General features: G+C 40.6%; 2 protein-coding genes across 2 annotated transcripts; one reads left to right on the forward strand and one right to left on the reverse strand.

The window, feature by feature from the left end:
- The first annotated feature begins 677 nt into the window (after positions 1-677).
- On the forward strand, positions 678-5,282 carry rxfp3 (relaxin family peptide receptor 3). Its single transcript, XM_072453500.1, has 2 exons — positions 678-770; positions 4,173-5,282. Exons 1-2 carry the CDS (start codon positions 678-680, stop codon positions 5,280-5,282), a joined length of 1,203 nt encoding a protein of 400 aa, XP_072309601.1.
- Positions 5,283-10,370: 5,088 nt separating this feature from the next.
- Positions 10,371-17,920, reverse strand: slc45a2 (solute carrier family 45 member 2). Its single transcript, XM_072454741.1, has 7 exons — positions 17,284-17,920; positions 16,355-16,531; positions 13,700-14,070; positions 12,703-12,846; positions 11,997-12,120; positions 11,297-11,502; positions 10,371-10,643 (listed from the first exon to the last, which is right to left on the reverse strand). Exons 1-7 carry the CDS (start codon positions 17,753-17,755, stop codon positions 10,422-10,424), a joined length of 1,716 nt encoding a protein of 571 aa, XP_072310842.1. The 5' UTR covers positions 17,756-17,920; the 3' UTR covers positions 10,371-10,421.
- Between the last annotated feature and the right edge of the window lie 504 nt (positions 17,921-18,424).

The raw sequence follows: 18,424 nt of genomic DNA on the forward strand, positions 1-18,424 counted from the left end.
TGATTCATGTAGTGACTCAAATGAGGTCATTGTGTTTGTGTCACAGTCACATTAGTGTGGACGCAGTCATATTCATACTTTCTTACATTCTGACCTGTGTTTTTACCTGTGGCTCCTGATCTGTCCAGGTTTGTAGAGGATGTTTTCCTCACAGAGCATCATCACAGAAGTTAGTTTTCTTGTTGTTAGCTCCACTTTTAGCACAACTCTAAAATCCACAAAACAGTCTTCTTTCTTTCTTCCACGTGTTTCATAAAGCCACACGTCTCTGTCCTCGCTAAGACCTCTGCTCTGAGGTGCGTAAGTGCTGTAAAGTGCGCAAACGCGCGTCTTCCTTCTCTCAGCACTTCTTCGCAGTACATGGCAGTGAAGAGCCGCGCGGGGGAGGGGCGGCCACCAGCGGCATTGTGGGACGTGTAGTTTTAGCGCTAACAACGGTTTGTTTGCTGTTTTTTAAATATTAATTCAAAATGTTCGGCGGGCCGGATTACAACGTTTGGGCCGGATGTTTGACACCCCTGGTGTAGGGTATTCTTACTCGTTTCCTCCTCACACTTTTCCTCCTCACAAGTTTTGAATAATTCTAGTAGAATAATTCCTTTAATGCCTTTAATGCCACTCTGCAAATATCAGCCACTCAGGTCTCACGTGTCCAAGGAAGGCTGAGATGTGGAGCAATGCCTCCTCACGTCTTTGCGTCCTCAGAGCTCTTTAGGTCCTCAGAGCTCTTTGGGTCCTTAGAGCTGTCTGTGGCGCTGATCTTTGAGCAGGTTTAGCGTTCAAAGAGTTTGATGAGTCAAAGGTCCGTTGACTTGTACATTCTTTGATGAAGATGTTTGCTTTAGCCATTGCTGAAAGCTGAGTTTTGAAGACGATGGAGTCTCCCTGGTGGGCGAGGGGCCTCCGGGGTCCACGACCCGGTGTGTCCTGGCAGAAGTTCAGATCGAAGGGAAGAGAGAGAAGCGCAGGCTTGGTCTGGTCTTTGATCTGACCTGGGAGGAGTGGCCTAGCGGGAGTGACTAACTCTTGGTCAAACTTATTCTCAGTTTGGACAAATTTAACTTAACCCAGCAAAAATGACATGACAAAATACTGCAACATCGTCAATGAACACACATCATTAGCAGGTAATGAGGAAGTACATTAAGTACGACATGAACACACTTCAAACACAGTTCTTATGGCAAAATAAACTAAAACATAATTTAGTTACAAGTTTAGATCACATAGTAATCATTAAGTCAGTTTAGATATGAAATATAGTCATAAAGGACTTAATCTGAGAAACTTTCCATCCTGTTCCTTATCAGAGGTGTTGAGCTCTGGTGAAGACAGTGTTGCTGGTCCATGGGGGATGGGAACATTCCTTTACATCCAACATTATGCTTTGCTTTCTGCAACAGTGTGTTGAACAGTGAAAAGGTAAGGTATTGTCTTTCAAAGGTCTTTTTGGGACATATGGGTCCCCTACAAGGGCATGCAGCAAATTGTCAGAGCTGGGATTTGAATTCCCACCGCAGCAGCCAGGTGCACATGGAGCACCGGCCAACACACCACTCTATAATTGTGTTTTGTATTCAAAAGTTGGTTGGCCCTCTCATGCACTTTGCGTCTATTTAGAAGGAACTATGGAAAACGTTACAATTATTTGTTCTCGCTCCTAAATGTAGACTGTGTGGGCTACCGAACATGGTTGTAAATGTTTATTAGATTGTCTGTCTCAATGTTTATTAGATTGTCTGACACTCAGACTGGAGCGAGTTGTCCGCAGACAGCGACAATTGTGTTGATGTTTTTTTTATGTATTGTATAATTAGTTGTATCTGATTGTGTAAATGTTTTCAATGTATCGATTTACACGGTGCTCTTTAAAATGAGCTCATGCTCTAAAGGGCCCTCCCTGAAAGTTTGCTGGTGTGTCCCAGAATATGAAGCTCAATGGAAAAATATTGAGAGTGGTGTAAGAATGTAATTCTGGACAACAAACGCTATGAAGGTTTTAAGCAGAATCATTCGAAAAGCTTTGATATTTTGAAGAAATCCTTTGATTTTGGAGAAGCAGGACTTATAAGTAAATGCAAATAACGAGTAATGACCACAGTAGCCCTTTGACTGAAATATTTATTAAATCTTATAAATCAGAACTTTCAAGAGGAATACTATCTAAATTATACAAATTAACAATTTGGGCAGCCACTCTGCTAATTACATTAAGGATGGATGGGAACGAGAGGGCCACTTTGCTCTGGCTGAAGACGAATGGGAAATATATTTACATCTCAGTGGAGATCCACAAAATCACATGTTTGGAGAGAATTCTGTTGGAAAAATGTGTCAAGTTTTGTTTTAAACACCATGTTGTAGTGCCTTTTACTCACAGAGAAATTCTAACTGTTGGAGAGACTGTTGCAGCCAGGAGGCAAACCACTATCACTTGCTTTGGGACTGTCCTGTTGCTCACAAGTATTGGACTGAGATCAATGAAGTCTTACAGACAATTTATGGCTTCACCATCCCACTGGATTGCAGGACAGTGTATGTGGGCCTGAGGACTCCTGTCATGGACACAACTGGCAGCATCCTCCTGGCGGCAGCAAAAAAGTCACAAAATCCACCGACAATCAAAGACAACATTATACTGGACAAAATATTACATTCGGACTAAACTAGACTGGGACGTTTTCTTTGGGTTTTGAGTACCATAATTGTTCTCTTTTTTTTTGTTTTGTCTTTTGTTGAATGCCTACCTATTGTAATTTGTCTATTCTCTCTAGTCTTGTTGTTTCACTGTGTTTGTTCTGTTTATTCCACTCCAATTCCATACCTCCGTCTCTCTGTGTGTGCTGTCCTCTTCCAAGGTCAACAATCATATAACATTTTAAAAATTCGAGTCCCCTTTTCTCCTAATTACACCACTGCACTTTCAAAGTCAGCCTTACAAGTTTACTATATGTCGATTACCTCTATTCCTGCACCTATGTTGTAAGAGTCGGGTTCAACAATCTTGTTTTTATACTTTGAGGTGCTTTTATTCATTATACACACTAAACACTCCATTGTGCCTCAACCCTATAAACAATATTTTTTCTTAAACAGATTTAACTGAGCTCAATTCAAAACATTATCTCTTTTGTATGAACAGGCTCTTGTGTCTAGCATTGATTTCATGTAGTCTTGACAGAAGAAAAACAGCAGCACATCTCTGCATTTCTGTATAGTGCCTGCAGTTCTGCCAATGTACCATAGCCTATATTTAGATATGTACAACACAATGTAGATCACCGCTAATTGTTTCATATCCTTATCCTTTTTGTTCTTGGGCCTGTTTGTCACAGTGCTCTGTGTTTGATTCATTTTAATACAGGGGCTTTTGTATACTTATTTTCTTCACTGAATTGAATTCCCTCTAGTCTACAATATCTAATGTAAATACAATAGACAAATATTATATAATGGTATATTTTTGTGATTGGCATACGATACATTTTTGCATTCCATGATTTGAACATAGTTAATAGCATTAAATTAATAGTTGTGTTCTTAACAGATATACACAGGGCATCTAAGTAAGTTTTAAAGCCTAAACTTAATTGTATTGCGCGCAACCACTTTCCATATTTTTACGCAAATACAATTTTTCTTCTTCACTTTAGAAAAAGATTCAGTTGTAGTCATCTGGACTCTGGAAAACTTTAAGTAAGTGTCAGAGTCTCTACCCATATTCTCATACTTTCAAAAATATGAGCATACGGATTAAATATTCCCCACAATTCGTCCATAACAATCTACACCTCCCAACGAGATCTTTGTGTGTTCCTGCACGTGAAGCCTCAATTTCTTCACGTGGCTTAAAATCAGCACCGGGGACAGCGCCGGATGCGTCACAGCTGCGCGGAGGATGGCGCGCAGAGGCGCACAGACGATTTAAAAACATATTTTAAAAAAGGGCTTTTGAAAAAGGCTCAAAGTTGCCATTCAAGCCTTGAAGCAAAAACGCCTTTCCCCTCTCGTTACGGAAAGTTTCTATCTGAACCATCGCATGCACGTTGGATATTAGTTGAGCAAAGATGTCTGAGGACTGTGCGGACACTTCGGAAGGATCCATGAGCTTGATTTACACTTCTTTGTTATTCCAACAATGACAACAATTGTCATTGTTGGAATACTTCCAGCTGCCGGATCCGAGCCAGGTGGACTTGGACAGGGACGCAGCGGCTGTGTTGAAAATCATTATCTCCGTCGTGTACTCTTTGGTATGCGCATTGGGGCTTGTTGGGAACTTACTGGTGCTGTACCTAATGAAGACCAAACAGGTTTGGAAGAAGTCGTCTATAAACCTGTTTGTTACTAGTTTGGCGCTGACAGAGTTCCAGTTCGTGCTCACGCTTCGATTCTGGGCGGTGGAAAATGCGCTGGATTTTACGTGGCTCTTTGGAAAGGTCATGTGCAAAGTTGTGTCATATGTGACAGTAATGAACATGTACGCCAGCGTCTTTTTCCTCACAGCAATGAGCGTGGCGCGGTACTGCTCTCTTTCTTCTGCACTCCAGGGCAGGAGACGACGCGCGCAGTGCCCGTCTGCGCTTTCCATCACGCTCTGTATCTGGCTTGCGGCTGTATCCGCTGCGCTGCCTCACGCCGTATTCTCCACCACGGTCACCGTCTCCAACGAAGACTTGTGTCTGGTCAAGTTCCCCGACAAAAACAACAACACGGCACAGTTCTGGTTGGGTTTGTATCACTCACAAAAAGTGCTGCTGGGATTTGTTTTTCCACTGTGCGTGATTTCTGCCTGCTATCTCCTTATTTTGCGTTTTATCACGCCCCAAAACATCAACAACTCAAGCGCAAATAGACGCGCCAAAGTCACCAAGTCGGTAAAAATAGTTGTTCTGTCGTTTTTCCTGTGCTGGCTGCCAAACCAGGCCTTAACAGTGTGGGGCATTCTCATCAAACTCAACGTGGTGCACTTTAGTTATGAGTATTATACAACACAAGTTTACGTTTTCCCCTTGTCCGTGTGTCTGGCGCACTCCAACAGCTGCCTCAACCCTATCCTGTACTGCCTGATGAGGAGGGAGTTTAGAAAGGCGTTGAGGAAACTCTTCTGGCGAATGACCTCTCCAAATGTGACCAACATCAGATTCCTCATTGCGAGCACAAAGCCAGTGGAGCAGGTACAACTGCCCATCAGCGTCTCTCAGGAGCCTGCAGTGATCTTCTACCCGCCCGGGGCTGTCATATACAATGATGGACGGAACCTGCCCCAGAACAGCCCCTAACAGCAGCTCCAGGGTGGAGTTTGGACGTGTTTGAGCTTTCTGCTCTGAACTACATTTATATATATTCCTGGGATCCTTTCCTCTACATATTGTTCTATTCTTTCCCTTTTTATTAAAATTATTTTGTCCCATGTATTGAGAAAACCTCTCCGGTTATTTGGCTTCAGATCAAGACCAAAATTGTATCTTCAGCCCGATTTACATTATGCAGATTTACCTCAACAGTCCCTAAATTTTGATTTCACAATTTGCTAGATTGCAAATAAAATGCAATTATTACTGCTCATTTCTTTGGTTACAGCTTAGTTTCCATGGTTACACTAAAGCCTATATGACGGTTCTCCTGTTTTTCTAATAATTACTTAGTTTGGTAGGATAGCACCTGTGGTAAATACTTATTGTAGTTTTGCCTTTACTAAAAGTGTAGGAAGTAATGCTGAGTTCTAAAATTGAATTCCTCTTCCTATGTCTTCAAAATGTGATGTGATATTGAAAATAGAGACAAAGGCACTGTCCCAATACTTGCGCTAAACACACCTCAAAGCGTGTTGACTATGTGTTGCTCAAGTGTGCAGGGTGTCACATTTCTCAGAATATAATGTTTTCAAACATTGCAGTGCATCTGCCTTAGCAATTTAGCAGCAAGAGCCAACAGTTAAACCTACAATATTTTAAATACATCCATTCCTGTTCGATTATGGCCAATCCAGTGAAATGATCCAGACTAAACTGAGCTGTGGTTTTGTGATTAATTCAACGGTGGTTTAACAACATCACTGACATCTGTATTGTGCTGCTGTTTTTCTTCACTGCATTCACAAAGCATCGAAATGCCATAATGTTTTTTAGTCTTGCATGTTCAGTTAAAGCGCCTGAACAAAAGGCATGAATTATTGATATATACTAGGGTCAAATAAATTTAGCTCAAGTTGTCCAAATTTCATTTTTTATAGTTTACTCTGGGTCTTTATAAGGCAATGTGGCCTTATAAAGTAAAAACAAAAAAAGAACATAAAAAACCTCATATAGGCAAAGTTTACACATGTAGGATAAAAGTAAGCTGCCATGCCTGCTTGCCAGCGCCCGCTCTCGGAAACTCAACAGTGCAGGACCTGCTTAGTACTTGGATGGGAGACTGCTGGAACACCAGGGGCCACAGAGGTGGCGGTCATTGTGTCCTTGACACTTCATCCACATTGCCTAAGCATTTGCCTTTAAGGTGGGAAAGTGCTACATATATATATATATATATACACTGTAATCAAAATAATAATAATAATAATCTAAATGATGCAGCAATAGCTATATAAGAATCTAGGGAGACACCAATAAATGTGGATAAACCAAACCCGCCAATGTTCTGGAACTGACACATGTGTGAATGGGGGTCAGAGAGTGTTTGGCACATAACAATATACTGGAAACTATGTGTGGATGGGGCTTTATAGATATCTCTTGATTTGTGTACATTCTATAGGAATTCTTCAGCTTTAATTTCAAGTGTGCACTATTTTCTTTTAAGTGTTCTGTTTAAGATACAGAAGCCATTTTGTATTTGATCTGAAAATAAATTATTGGAGAATGTTTTTAATCTACGGAAGCTCATTGTATTCAGAAAACAAAAATCTTGTATCTCGTATCTCGTTATTTTGAGATAATTAGCTTGTTATTTTGAGATAATTTTCGAAACAATGAGATTTTTTTCCCCCCCATCATCTTCCTGCTGCACCGCTCTCTCTCTCACCTGGAGAAGCCTGGCAAAGCTGTGAGGATCTCTCCAGCGCCTTCAACACCATCCAGCCACTGCTCCTGAGGGACAAGCTGGAGACGGCTGGTGTGGAGTACAACCTGGCAGAGTGGATCCTGGACTACCTCACAGACCGACCCCAGTTTGTGAGAGCACGGGACTGTGTGTCTGACACTCGGACCAGCAGTGTGGGGGACCTGCAGTGTGAGGGACCTGCAGTTTAGGGGAGCCCCAGGGTACCCTCGTGCCCTTTCTCTTCACCCTCTACACTGCAGACCTCAGACACGACACGGACAGCTATCGGACTCATCACGGACGACGATGACGCGGAGTACAGGGGACTGGAGCAGGACTTTGTGGACTGGTGTCAGCAGAACCACCTCCTCATCAACGCGGGAAAGACCAAGGAGATGGTGGTGGATTTCCGCAGACACCACTCCACTGCCCCCTCACCAGTGAACATCCAAGGAAGGGACAATGAGCGGTGCAGCAGGGAGATGATGGAAAAACAATCTCATAATTACAAAAAATAAATCTCATAATTTCACAAATTATCTCGTTATTACGAGATAATTTTTTTATTTTATTTTTATTTATTTGATTATCTCTAAATAACAAGATATTTCTACTTGTATTATTATCTCATTATTTCGAGATGATTATCTCGTTATTTCGAGATGATTTTTTTTTTCTGAATACATTGAGCTTCTTTATTAATCACATATAATACGTACGTCATAAGGCGCTGGTACAGCTGGCAGCCCGGTGTAAACGCTCTCTCTTCTTTCTCACACTTATTGTGCTTTATCTCCTATATTTTGTAAATATAGTTAGTATATTTTTTCTATTTTACTGTACGATAGGGACACGCGCTGGAATAGTTTTTTAATTCAACTGTTTTTGACTTTTTTCGGCTGGATTTGAGCGTTTTTCGTTGCGTTCGTTGTGTTGTTGTGACGTGAGCTAGCTCCGAGCGAGCCCACCAGCCCCCCCCCGCGCCCTCCGGCCGCGCTAAAGTTCGGCGTGTCGTCGGTACACGTTTATACACACGTTTATATGAAAGAGGAACTTCACGAACGATCGGGACACGCACTGGAATCGCTTTAAATTAACTTGTTTTGACTTTATTCGGCTGGATTGAGTGTTTTCGTCGTGTCTTGGCTCTGAGTCCCCCGGCTCCGGCCCCGCCCCCCGGCCGGTGCCGTACCGCGTTTCCACAAAGGAGGAACTCATGAAACTGCGGAGAACAGTCGTCTTACCCGGAGATCGTCACGTTATCCCGGCGCAATACTGACCTAACCTAATACTGATGTGCAATTCTGTCGTATGTGCAATTACTGTGAAATTCATGTGCAATCTATGTGCTGTCGTGACACATATTCATGTGCAATTACTGTCGGGATCACATGCAATGGTATTTATTTATTTATTTGTCTATGGGAGTTTTTATTTATTTATAGGAGATCTTCTACTGAAAGTGTTTTTCAGACTTCCTATAAGTGATCTGTTCTTCTGTATCTACCTCTGTATCTACCTGCGTTGCGCCAATGAAATTTCCCCATGTGGGACAATAAAGGAATATCTTATCTTATCTTATCTTATATAACACTCTAATTTCAATCAAACAGGGACAGAATCCAAACATTTATTTTTTGCCATCGTAATTGGTGAGCTTGTTTTTGATGTATTTATGTTGTTGTTTTATCCAACAACAACAAAGTTCTACAGATTTTTATTTTTATAATATTGGCACAAGCAATTATTTTCCAGTGCCATAATAACAATACAGTTTACTGTAAACATTACTGTATTATGGGGCAGCTATGTATACGTTTGTTAGTTATGTTAGTCTGTCCAGCCTCCACTCTCCACACAAAAGTTACATTGTGCACCTTTAATCATTCATTATGATTGCAGGTTCTCTCCAAGTTTCAAATGGGGCCATTGTTGCAGAAAATGTGTGTTATAATTGTGTTTAACCTGTTGTTCACATGCTGCTGATGACACTGTGTTAGTGTTTCTCAGTGAAGCCTCTGCTGTGCTCTCAGTTCTGTTCTCCAGCGCACAGAGCACAGACTCTGGGCGCTGCACTGGACACTGCACCGCATGGACAGAAATGTCTGAAATGTTTGTCAGGACAACTGGCCCCATGTTTTATATTGCTTCTAAAAGAACTCAACCGAACTGTGGAAAGAAATACAATGCGGTAATCCTCAGTAATTCGCAATATCAAATCTAGAGTAGCCTATTAGTTCATCTGCGGTTTGAGCTCGAAACTTTGTGAATAAGATTTACCCAAAATGAAGATTGACTGAATGCTTATGGGATGTAGAACCAAACTGATTCCAGAGTCGTTGATTTTGCGCTATATGTTGTTAATGATTAGTCAGTGGTCTCTTAATTCTTGCTGCCTCATGCATTTTATGTTTTTATTTTGATTATGATATAATTGCCTATCAACAGTAGATATTATTGATTAATGTTACTAATTATGAAATTATTATTTCAAGCTTGTGAAAAAATCTGCTTAAAACACGTTTTTAAATGTATTAAGCTTTCAGACAAATGTAAAATTACTGTAAAATTACCTACAAAGTTCTGGAATATTACTTTATATCTTTATTTGAAAATACAACAAAGGTTTTTATATTTGTATTTATAATCAGATCTTTGCACAGCATTTTGAAGCATAAAAAAAAACATCCAAACGATGTACTTGATGTTCAAATCTTGCATATCCATGTTATTATACATATTTAAATTTTTCTCACCTCAACGCTCAGTAGGGCTGTGTTAAAAAATGCATTACGGCAATATATTGATACTCTCAGTATCGATATTGAGTCACAGTATCGATACTTAAAAAAAACGTTAATCTATTGTAAATTGACCGGTCGGCTGTTTAGAAGCGAACTCCTATAAAGGAGCGTGCTGTTTACCGTCCTGCAGGAAACTGATTGACGAGCAAACGAGGTGGAATAGTAGAGGTGAGAAGGAGCAGTGGAAGAACCTGATCCGTGCAGAAGATGCTGCTGCAGCATGTTCAGACCATGACAATTGTTTGGCAAGAAACATGCAATACTTTACTAGAATGTGTTCTATATATTTCTATTTTGATCATTTGGAGTTATTAGAGCATAAACATGAAATTTCATACATTATATTATCCAGAGTAAAATAATTACCCATTTGGTAAATTTTAAGACCCTTTTTCTCAAAAATGTATCGGGATAAATATCTTTATAGCTTTGACTTTTTTGTTATAATTTGGCACAGAAAGATACTATTCAATTGAAAGTAGAGGCCGTCACTTCTGAAAAAAGATAAACTAGGAAGTTAAATTTCATAATAAAGAATCTTTTTATTAAAATATACATTTGAAATCCAGGCCGTTACTCCACATATCTGATGAAAAGTGCAATGAAGATGCAGCCCAGCAGGGACGTGGTCGAGGCTGATAGGACAACCACAATGACACTTCCCGCCAGGTTGACCAAAGCACCGAGTCCTGCCCCGACGATGATCTGAGCCAGCTGAACCATGCAAGTGAGAGCCGCACAGTCCACTCCTGTCCCCCGGGGGCTGACGCCGCTGCCCCTGAGCTTTATCTGCTCCTGCACATAGACGGCACACAATTAGACATGATGCACACAAGGAATACCGTATGTCAAAGCATTCAATCCATATCAAGGAAGAGCAAAAGGCTAAGGCGTGTGAATTGATTATTTATTTCTGTGGCTTTTCTGTTTATCTGCTTTACACATGCTTTGGACATGCTGTGCTCGCCCCATTTATTTGGTTAAATACTCAGCCCATTTCATTCTCTTCTTCTTTTGGTTGAGCACAGCAGGGTAAATGTTTCAGTCTCTAATGAAGTTTGTTAAGATGTTATGGTAGTCCTATACCGCATATAAATTAAATATTGAATAATCTGTTTCAAATACTATGAAAACAAGGTCAGTAATTGCCTTAACTGTGAGGATATGAAATTGCGATTTGAAAAGAAAGAAATATGTTAATTTAATTTGATAAAAAAGAGAAGCAGGTTTTTTTTACATTATTATTTGACATTTCTGCCTGACCGACTGAATAAATGTTTGTAAACCAATTCTGATATTAAGTAGATTTCCTTAATGTAATTAGGCCAATTGAATTAGATTAACTATTGCCTTCTAACCGGTGCACTTTAAACACTGTCATGCAGACTTCTGGAGTGTTGCGCTGGCTTTGACCTCCTTCGCAGTGAAAGTGCTGTGTTTTTTCGTACCTCCTCTTCCCGCTGGTACTCGGCTATTAGGTTGAAGGGGATCGTGTACAGAGTGCTGGACATGACGCCAAAAACACTGCAGAGGATGAGAGTCACAATGATGTTTGGGAAGAGACCAATCAGGCTGGTGCCAAGGCCGAACACAAAGTAGCCCATGAAGTATAAACCCTTTAGTCCAATGTACGGGAGGAGGAAACGCTGAACATCTGCACACAACAATCGGACATGTACAAATTATTGTTATTTTGGAAGTCTAAGTCTAGTTTTTGGGTGTTCATGGTGTTACTGGCAGGAGTAGAGAACAAAATAGTTCCATCCACGTAGCCTATTACAATATCGTTAAGGCATATTGCATAGTACACAACAATCATCTTACAACCAAAACAATTTAATCACAAACAGGGATTATGAATAATAGAAAAAGAAAGCACGTTACAGTTGCAGATGTAACATTAGACCTCTGACTTTTGAATAAAGACTCAAACGGACTTCCTGTTTACAACATATAAACTGCAAATGGAGTGGTTTTATTTCACAAAGGCAGTTAATAAACAGCTTCAAAATGCAATTAATGAGAAAGGAAACAGTAATTTGCCCTGCTCTATATCCAATTGTCTGCCCAGAGGAGTTAATGCTGACAACAGAAGGGAAAGCTATGACAGCTGATATGTTATTTCTCTACAGACGTAATGTTACGTACAGGAATACAAGGCTGAAGACACCGCGTTGATGCACAATCCCCAACAGCCCACTTCCACTCCTCTTTCATATGTCAAGTAAGCTGTTGAATTATGTTCTGCGTATGGGTTTCCTTTGTACACAATCTGGGGAGAGAAGATAAATAAATCCTGTTATAAACAAACAAGTATCAGATGATCTAGCTTGATTTTCTGTGGTTTCAAATGAGCTTCTACACAAGATGAGTCACACACATTTTCCCTCAACAGGTGGTTTTATTTTGGACACATTTCAGATACTTCGGCTGTAAATGGAAGCCCTTTTAAGATATCAGTCTGCCTCCTTAACGCTGTCCTAGTCTAGACTCTGCGCTATTAGTGTGCAATATAAAATATCACTGTGCTCAATGCATTCTGAGCTCTGTTTGTAGTTTTAAACTGTAAATTGCAAAATAAAATAAACTTGAAATAGAAACTTACGGTAATGTATTTTTCTATCAGCAATAAAGATAATATTTCTTGCACTTCTTATCCTTATGTCAAGACATCTGAATAAAAGATCTATTGAATGTTTAGAACAGGAAGTTCATACCTGCTTGTAAAATGAGTATGGTCAACGTGAGTGAATAAATATATTTCCTTTTCAAAATGTAGAAATGTTAAAAAGATCACATGCAAATAACTGACATGTTAATGCATTTGCAAGTAAAATAGATTATATGTATTCACCTGTCCCATGAAATCGGTAAAGAAGAGCATATTGCAGAGAAAAGCTGTCCATCCCAGCAGGTGACTGACACACAGGAAGCGGTAGTGACTGGGCATGTTGACTATAGCTTTCATCAAAGACCTGAATGTCATCTTCTTCTGAGCCTGCACATAAAAGTATCACACATTATATATGTTCACGCTTGTCAGCTGCTGCAGATCCCAAAGAAACCCCTTTCCCCTTGTATTACTTAGGGCGCTGGTGAAGGATCGACTTCAAAACCTTCATACATACATTACATATAATGAATCAGATTTGTGTCACATAAAAACATAATAGAAGCACAGCAAGCAGAGCAGCAAAGCTGTTCTCACCTTTTTTAATTAGTTTGTCACATTCTGCAGTCTTGCCTCCCGTTTCTCCCTTGTCTCCCCCTCCCCTTGTGATTGCAATCGACAGAAGTACAAGAGGTTGAGCCCCACAGCAATTTGTTGCCAGTTTGTTTGTTGCTGAGCAAGCTAGTACAGCCTCTAGTTATTTTGATGTTTTGGGAATTTTCAATTCATACTTTACTTTTCCCCAGGACCTGCATGTTTTTTCCTGCCTGCCTGCTTATAACTTGTCTGCCAGTTACTTACCAGCCCATTTCCAATAAATCCACTCAAATCGTTTACTTTGTTAAAGTTCCTATTCTAAATTGTGACATAGTCAGTTTTGAAATGTCAGGATCTGATTTGGACTACAGTTTGTAAATACATAAACTTTCTCTAAATTACAATATTACATAAATTGCTACTTTAACTGCTTTAACAACTGTAGATCTGTCCAAACATAGAATCTGTGAGTCAAATGAGAACAAAGCAGTGATTTGCTCTATAATGCATCACATGCTTGTCACAACTGTTAAGCTTGAGTTCAGTGGAACAGTTCAAATGTCTTGATGTACCAATATAAATATTTCTGTTGTCAAGTGGTTAGCCTTGTTATGTTTGTATATATTCTATGAAGTCCATTTACCTCCTTGTTAGGCTGCTTAGCGCTGGAGGTCACAGAGTTGGCCTCACCCAAAGCCGAGAAGGAGCGGGGTCTAAGGTCTGCAGTAGGTGAACTGGGGGCAATGATAGAGTCCTTGACCAGTGCTCCGTAACCATTGCTGTTACTATGGGAACCCAGCAGGTGGAGGGCGCTGGGGGGCGACGACTCCGAGCCACACCTGTCTTTATTTAGAGGCTGCTCAGGAATACTGAACAAGTGAACAGTGAGGAAGATGCCCCATGTCAGAGCGGAGAAGAAGTAGAGGACCTGGTACTCCGTGCCCAGCAGCTGACCCAATACTGAGTGGCCCCAGTCCATGGCCCCCACCAGGTAGCCACAAGCTCCGCCCAATCCTGGACACACAACAGAGGAGTATCTTTTTAGTACTGTATTCGCTGCACTGTAAGGCGCACTGGATTATAAGGTGCACTGTCAATGAATGGTCTATTTTCGATCATTTTTCATATATAAGGCGCACCGGACTATAAGGCGCATTAAAGGTGGTATGGACGATTTTTTTCAGCAAATTTTTTATCATATTTCCTCGTGGCGTGGATAAATCATTTGTCCTGCCACGTATCAATCATAAAACGCACGTACCGCTCACCTGCAGCCGCGTCAGGCTCGACCCCACGTTTCCGCGTGCCTAAGCGCATGGATCTATCATAATATAGTTCCCTCAGTGTACGGGGCAAAATGAAGACGAAGAAAGACAGTTCGAGCTGACGCAGAAGTGGACAGAAATCTACGGGAGACGAGCGATGTGATGCGCTCTGTTGCGCTAATAAACAAACGCACGTGTGTGTTGTTTCGGTCCGCACGGGGGAGTGCGCATGCGCACTTCCGACTGCGTTCTCAAATCGGCGAAAAATCGCCCATACCGCCTTTAAGCGAAATAAAATGTGTACCACACAAAATTGCTTCGTGGTCAGTAAGCACGCCCAGAATTAATCTACTAATAGGTTGTTTTTTTGAGTGCGGAAAAAACGGTAACTGTAAATATTTGGATCAATTACATTTACAAAATACTCATAACAAAATCCATGTGAAACCTATTGGATATTCAAGTCTGGTTGTTAGCCATTGGTACATATTATGCAGAAGAATTGTTATGACATAATATGAACTTGCTTTTATTGAGCACTTTAACTTGATTCTATAAACACACTTTGTGCTTTAATCTGGCTAACCAGACAAAATGAACAATGCTGACATAAAAAAAAATATTATGAGGAGAAAAAACATTATTTTTAGTGAAGTTTTTGTATTCTACATGAACTTTTTTGTCACGAACTGAATTATTTTATCAATGAGATAGAAAATCTATGAATTAACTCCCCCTTTTCCACCACAAGGCAGCAATAACCGCCCTTCACTGCAATGACATTTACTCCAGAAGATCAGAGGATTTATGGTGCTCGCACAGAGAGGCGCATGAATGTGAAAGTTGCCGCCTTCACAGAGCAGAAGGCAGTCATGTGGTCAGCTTGTGTCTCAGCTCAGACCCATGACTGCAGCACATGACACACTGCGAGCTGGATTACTGCCGCACCAGCTACGATGCTGCATGAGGCACACTCACAACATCTTAGGGCCCTCAAGCCTCTTTGTAATGGCATTATAACATGCTGGTCTGGTTTTTTGGTACCTGTATTTAAACATATATAAACAAATACCTGGTTTTGAACACTTGTTTTCCCACCAGTACCTATTCCTGCAATAATCCTTATCTAGAATTCCAAAACAGATTTATAATGTTCATAATTCCACTTAATACTAATAAGCGTCTACTAAATTGAAAAAAGCCATAAATAGTTCTAATGTGTTTTGGCCTCTTTTGATCTTTTAACTAAACAGAGTGCCTCCTGTAGGTGCTGTTTTGTGTGTGTTATTCATATTGTTGCATTTGAAGGAATAATAGAGATGGCAAGACTTTTAGCAACAATTGGAAACTAAGAATCAGTATTGTTTTGGTAAATGATGACAAATTTCATTATGATGAAGTCCTTGCCTTGTTATCAATATTATCAGCAAATAATAGTTTGTTTTTTGCTGTTTACCTACTTGAGTTAGAGAAACAAGGTAGCGTGCAGAAATTTAACATCAATCACGACAAATAGTTGACTCTTATCGGAACTGACTTACTGCCAAAACTGTGTGATTAATAAAATGTTAGTTCAATTAATTTAAGCAACTTCAACTGTCTCTAGTAATTATAAGCAAGAATTCCTGGTTAGACTCCCAGGCCACGTGGGGCCTTTCTGTGTGGACTTTGTATGTTCTTGCCATGACTGCATCCGGTTTCCTCTACCACTAAAAAATATGCAATAGTTTCCCCACTGAGACCAGCTTTCCCCTAAAAAAACATTTACAATCTCAGTAGGACATCCCTGGTTAACTAAAGGACAGTAAAAAAATAAAAAGGGCAACCTGTGAAGCCAAGTTCTTCCACCTATTACAGCCTCCACATCTACTGTCCACCTCGTATTAGAGATGCACAATTACACTGCAGAGACTATAAGGCAGCAACATGTACAGTATTGATCCAGTTAGAATACATTACCACACATGCAAAATGAATAACAAGTATAGAGACATTTGAACAATATACAAAGTAGGAGGCTGTGTGTTACATACCAGTCAGCAGAGCATGGTAGTGCAGACCTCTCTCTTTGTCTTGGTGTGAGCACACATCAAATAGATAAGCCTTGATTGGTCCATCAATGAAGTCCGCAGCAAAGTCAAACATCACCACACCAAACATAACCACCACTATGGCCCATGTGCTCCTCAGTGACCTGTCTCTAACCAAAGCTGCAGGATAAGACAAAATATCAGTCCACAGTTTGTGCCAGACAGTTCATGTAGTAAATGGCATTAAAAGGTGAAGGATCTCAACATAAGTGTCATAACAAAAATGTTTCCTGTTCTTTTTGATACATGGACTCATCTGTTGAATTTATGACAGTGAGAGCATTAGAATCATAAGCCTGACAAATGTCAAAGTGCCACGTGGTGCCAGTCTGAACTGTGGAGATACTGCTGTTTAAACTCTGGACTACGAGTCTGAGATAAAGGTTTGATGATGATAAATAAGCAACAGATAATGCAAATGAACTGCTTTGATATTTTTTGTACTTCAGCAAAGTACAGACATCACACAAGTTATTTTAATTCAACTGTCACAGACGAATAAATCATATAAAAGCAATTCATTTCCTACTAACTTCCCAAAGGGGGAAATGTGCATATGCATTTAATGTCACATATTCGACTTTATTCAGGCATGCTGTTGTTTACATGTTTTCATCTTGTGACAGAGTCTGCAACGGAATTTAGTGTTTTGAACTTGAAACTTGAGTGTGGAATGTCTTTAGCCAAGCCAAATGTTTTCCTCATGCCATTGGCACCAGACTCGCCCCCACAGAGACAGGAACTTAATCAAACTCAAGATCAAATTCTGCATGTTGATATTGTCATATTGCATTAATACACCTTAAAAGGTCTGTATCATGTGTGCAAAATCGTAGCATTTCAGACAATATGAAGTTAATGCTAATGCTTACCTGAAATAACAGCATCTCCGTTGAGGAACAATGTAATTCCTATGAGCATAATGATACCCAAAGTTAGAATATATGGCCTTCTCCGTCCCCATGCAGAGCGACAGTAATCACTGGCTGAGCCAATAACAGGCTGCAACAAAAAGCCCAGGATGGGGCTGATGAGCCACACTAGGCTGTAGAGACTGCGGGGAAGGCCCACGCTGAGGAGAACCGGTGTGACAAACGCTGCCTCAACAGCGTAACAGAATTCCCTTCCAAACATGACCAGGCCGTGGAGGATGAGCCGACCCCTGGACCTTCGAGGGGGCTCAACAATCCCAAAAACAGTGCCCTCCCCACTGTCCATGAAGTCCTCTTTGGAGGCCGTGCAGTCTGTTGAGTACTGGTGAAAACCGTTGCCTATCCGCTTCCCCGTCTCTGGAAGCCGACAAGGCTGTGGCCTTATGGACTGGTCGTCTGACAACAATGTCATGATCACAAAAATAATGAAAGAAAGAGTACAGAAGGGGAATTAGAATAAATAGAGGGAAAGGGGAATGAGTTTCTCGCTGGTTGAGCCACGCTAAGGAGAGAAACCATAAACCCAATCCACGGGCTCAGCTCAGACTAATCCTTTCCTCTACTGCATACTGCATAGTCCAAGTCCACAGCTTAACTTTGAAACTTGCCTTAATACAACATCCACACTAAGGGAGGAGAAGGAGTGGGAGGAAAAAAGGGGGTGTGTTATGATCTCTCCTCCCAGTTGGAGTAAGGCCTCAAGGAAGCTTTCTATGAACTGCAATTACGTGTATGTGTGGGCTCTGTGACGCTCATCAGCAGACTGTCTGTCTGCAGGGTTTACACTATAAAAGCACATTCATGTACTTTGTACTTGAAGTGAAAAATCTAATTATGCCAGGATGGCATTATGATTGGAGCTGCTTTACTACACACCTAGACTTGTGTTTTTGTTTGATCCATTCTATGTGCCTGCAGTTCAAACCACCGGAAAGTGGACGGGCAGTTGTTCAAGGACTAAATTAAAAGGATTAAAAGGTAAACAAAAATAAATGTATGTATAAAAGCCTATAGTTTGACTGTGGTCTCAAAAAGGCCACATTTGTTTAATTGTGGTTCATGCATGCTTAATAAACAGCTG

The sequence above is a fragment of the Eucyclogobius newberryi genome, unplaced genomic scaffold (genome assembly GCF_026437365.1).
Source record: "Eucyclogobius newberryi isolate DKJ021-1_F unplaced genomic scaffold, fEucNew1.0.hap1 SCAF_2, whole genome shotgun sequence".
In the NCBI taxonomy this organism is placed as follows: Eukaryota; Metazoa; Chordata; class Actinopteri; order Gobiiformes; family Gobiidae; genus Eucyclogobius; species Eucyclogobius newberryi.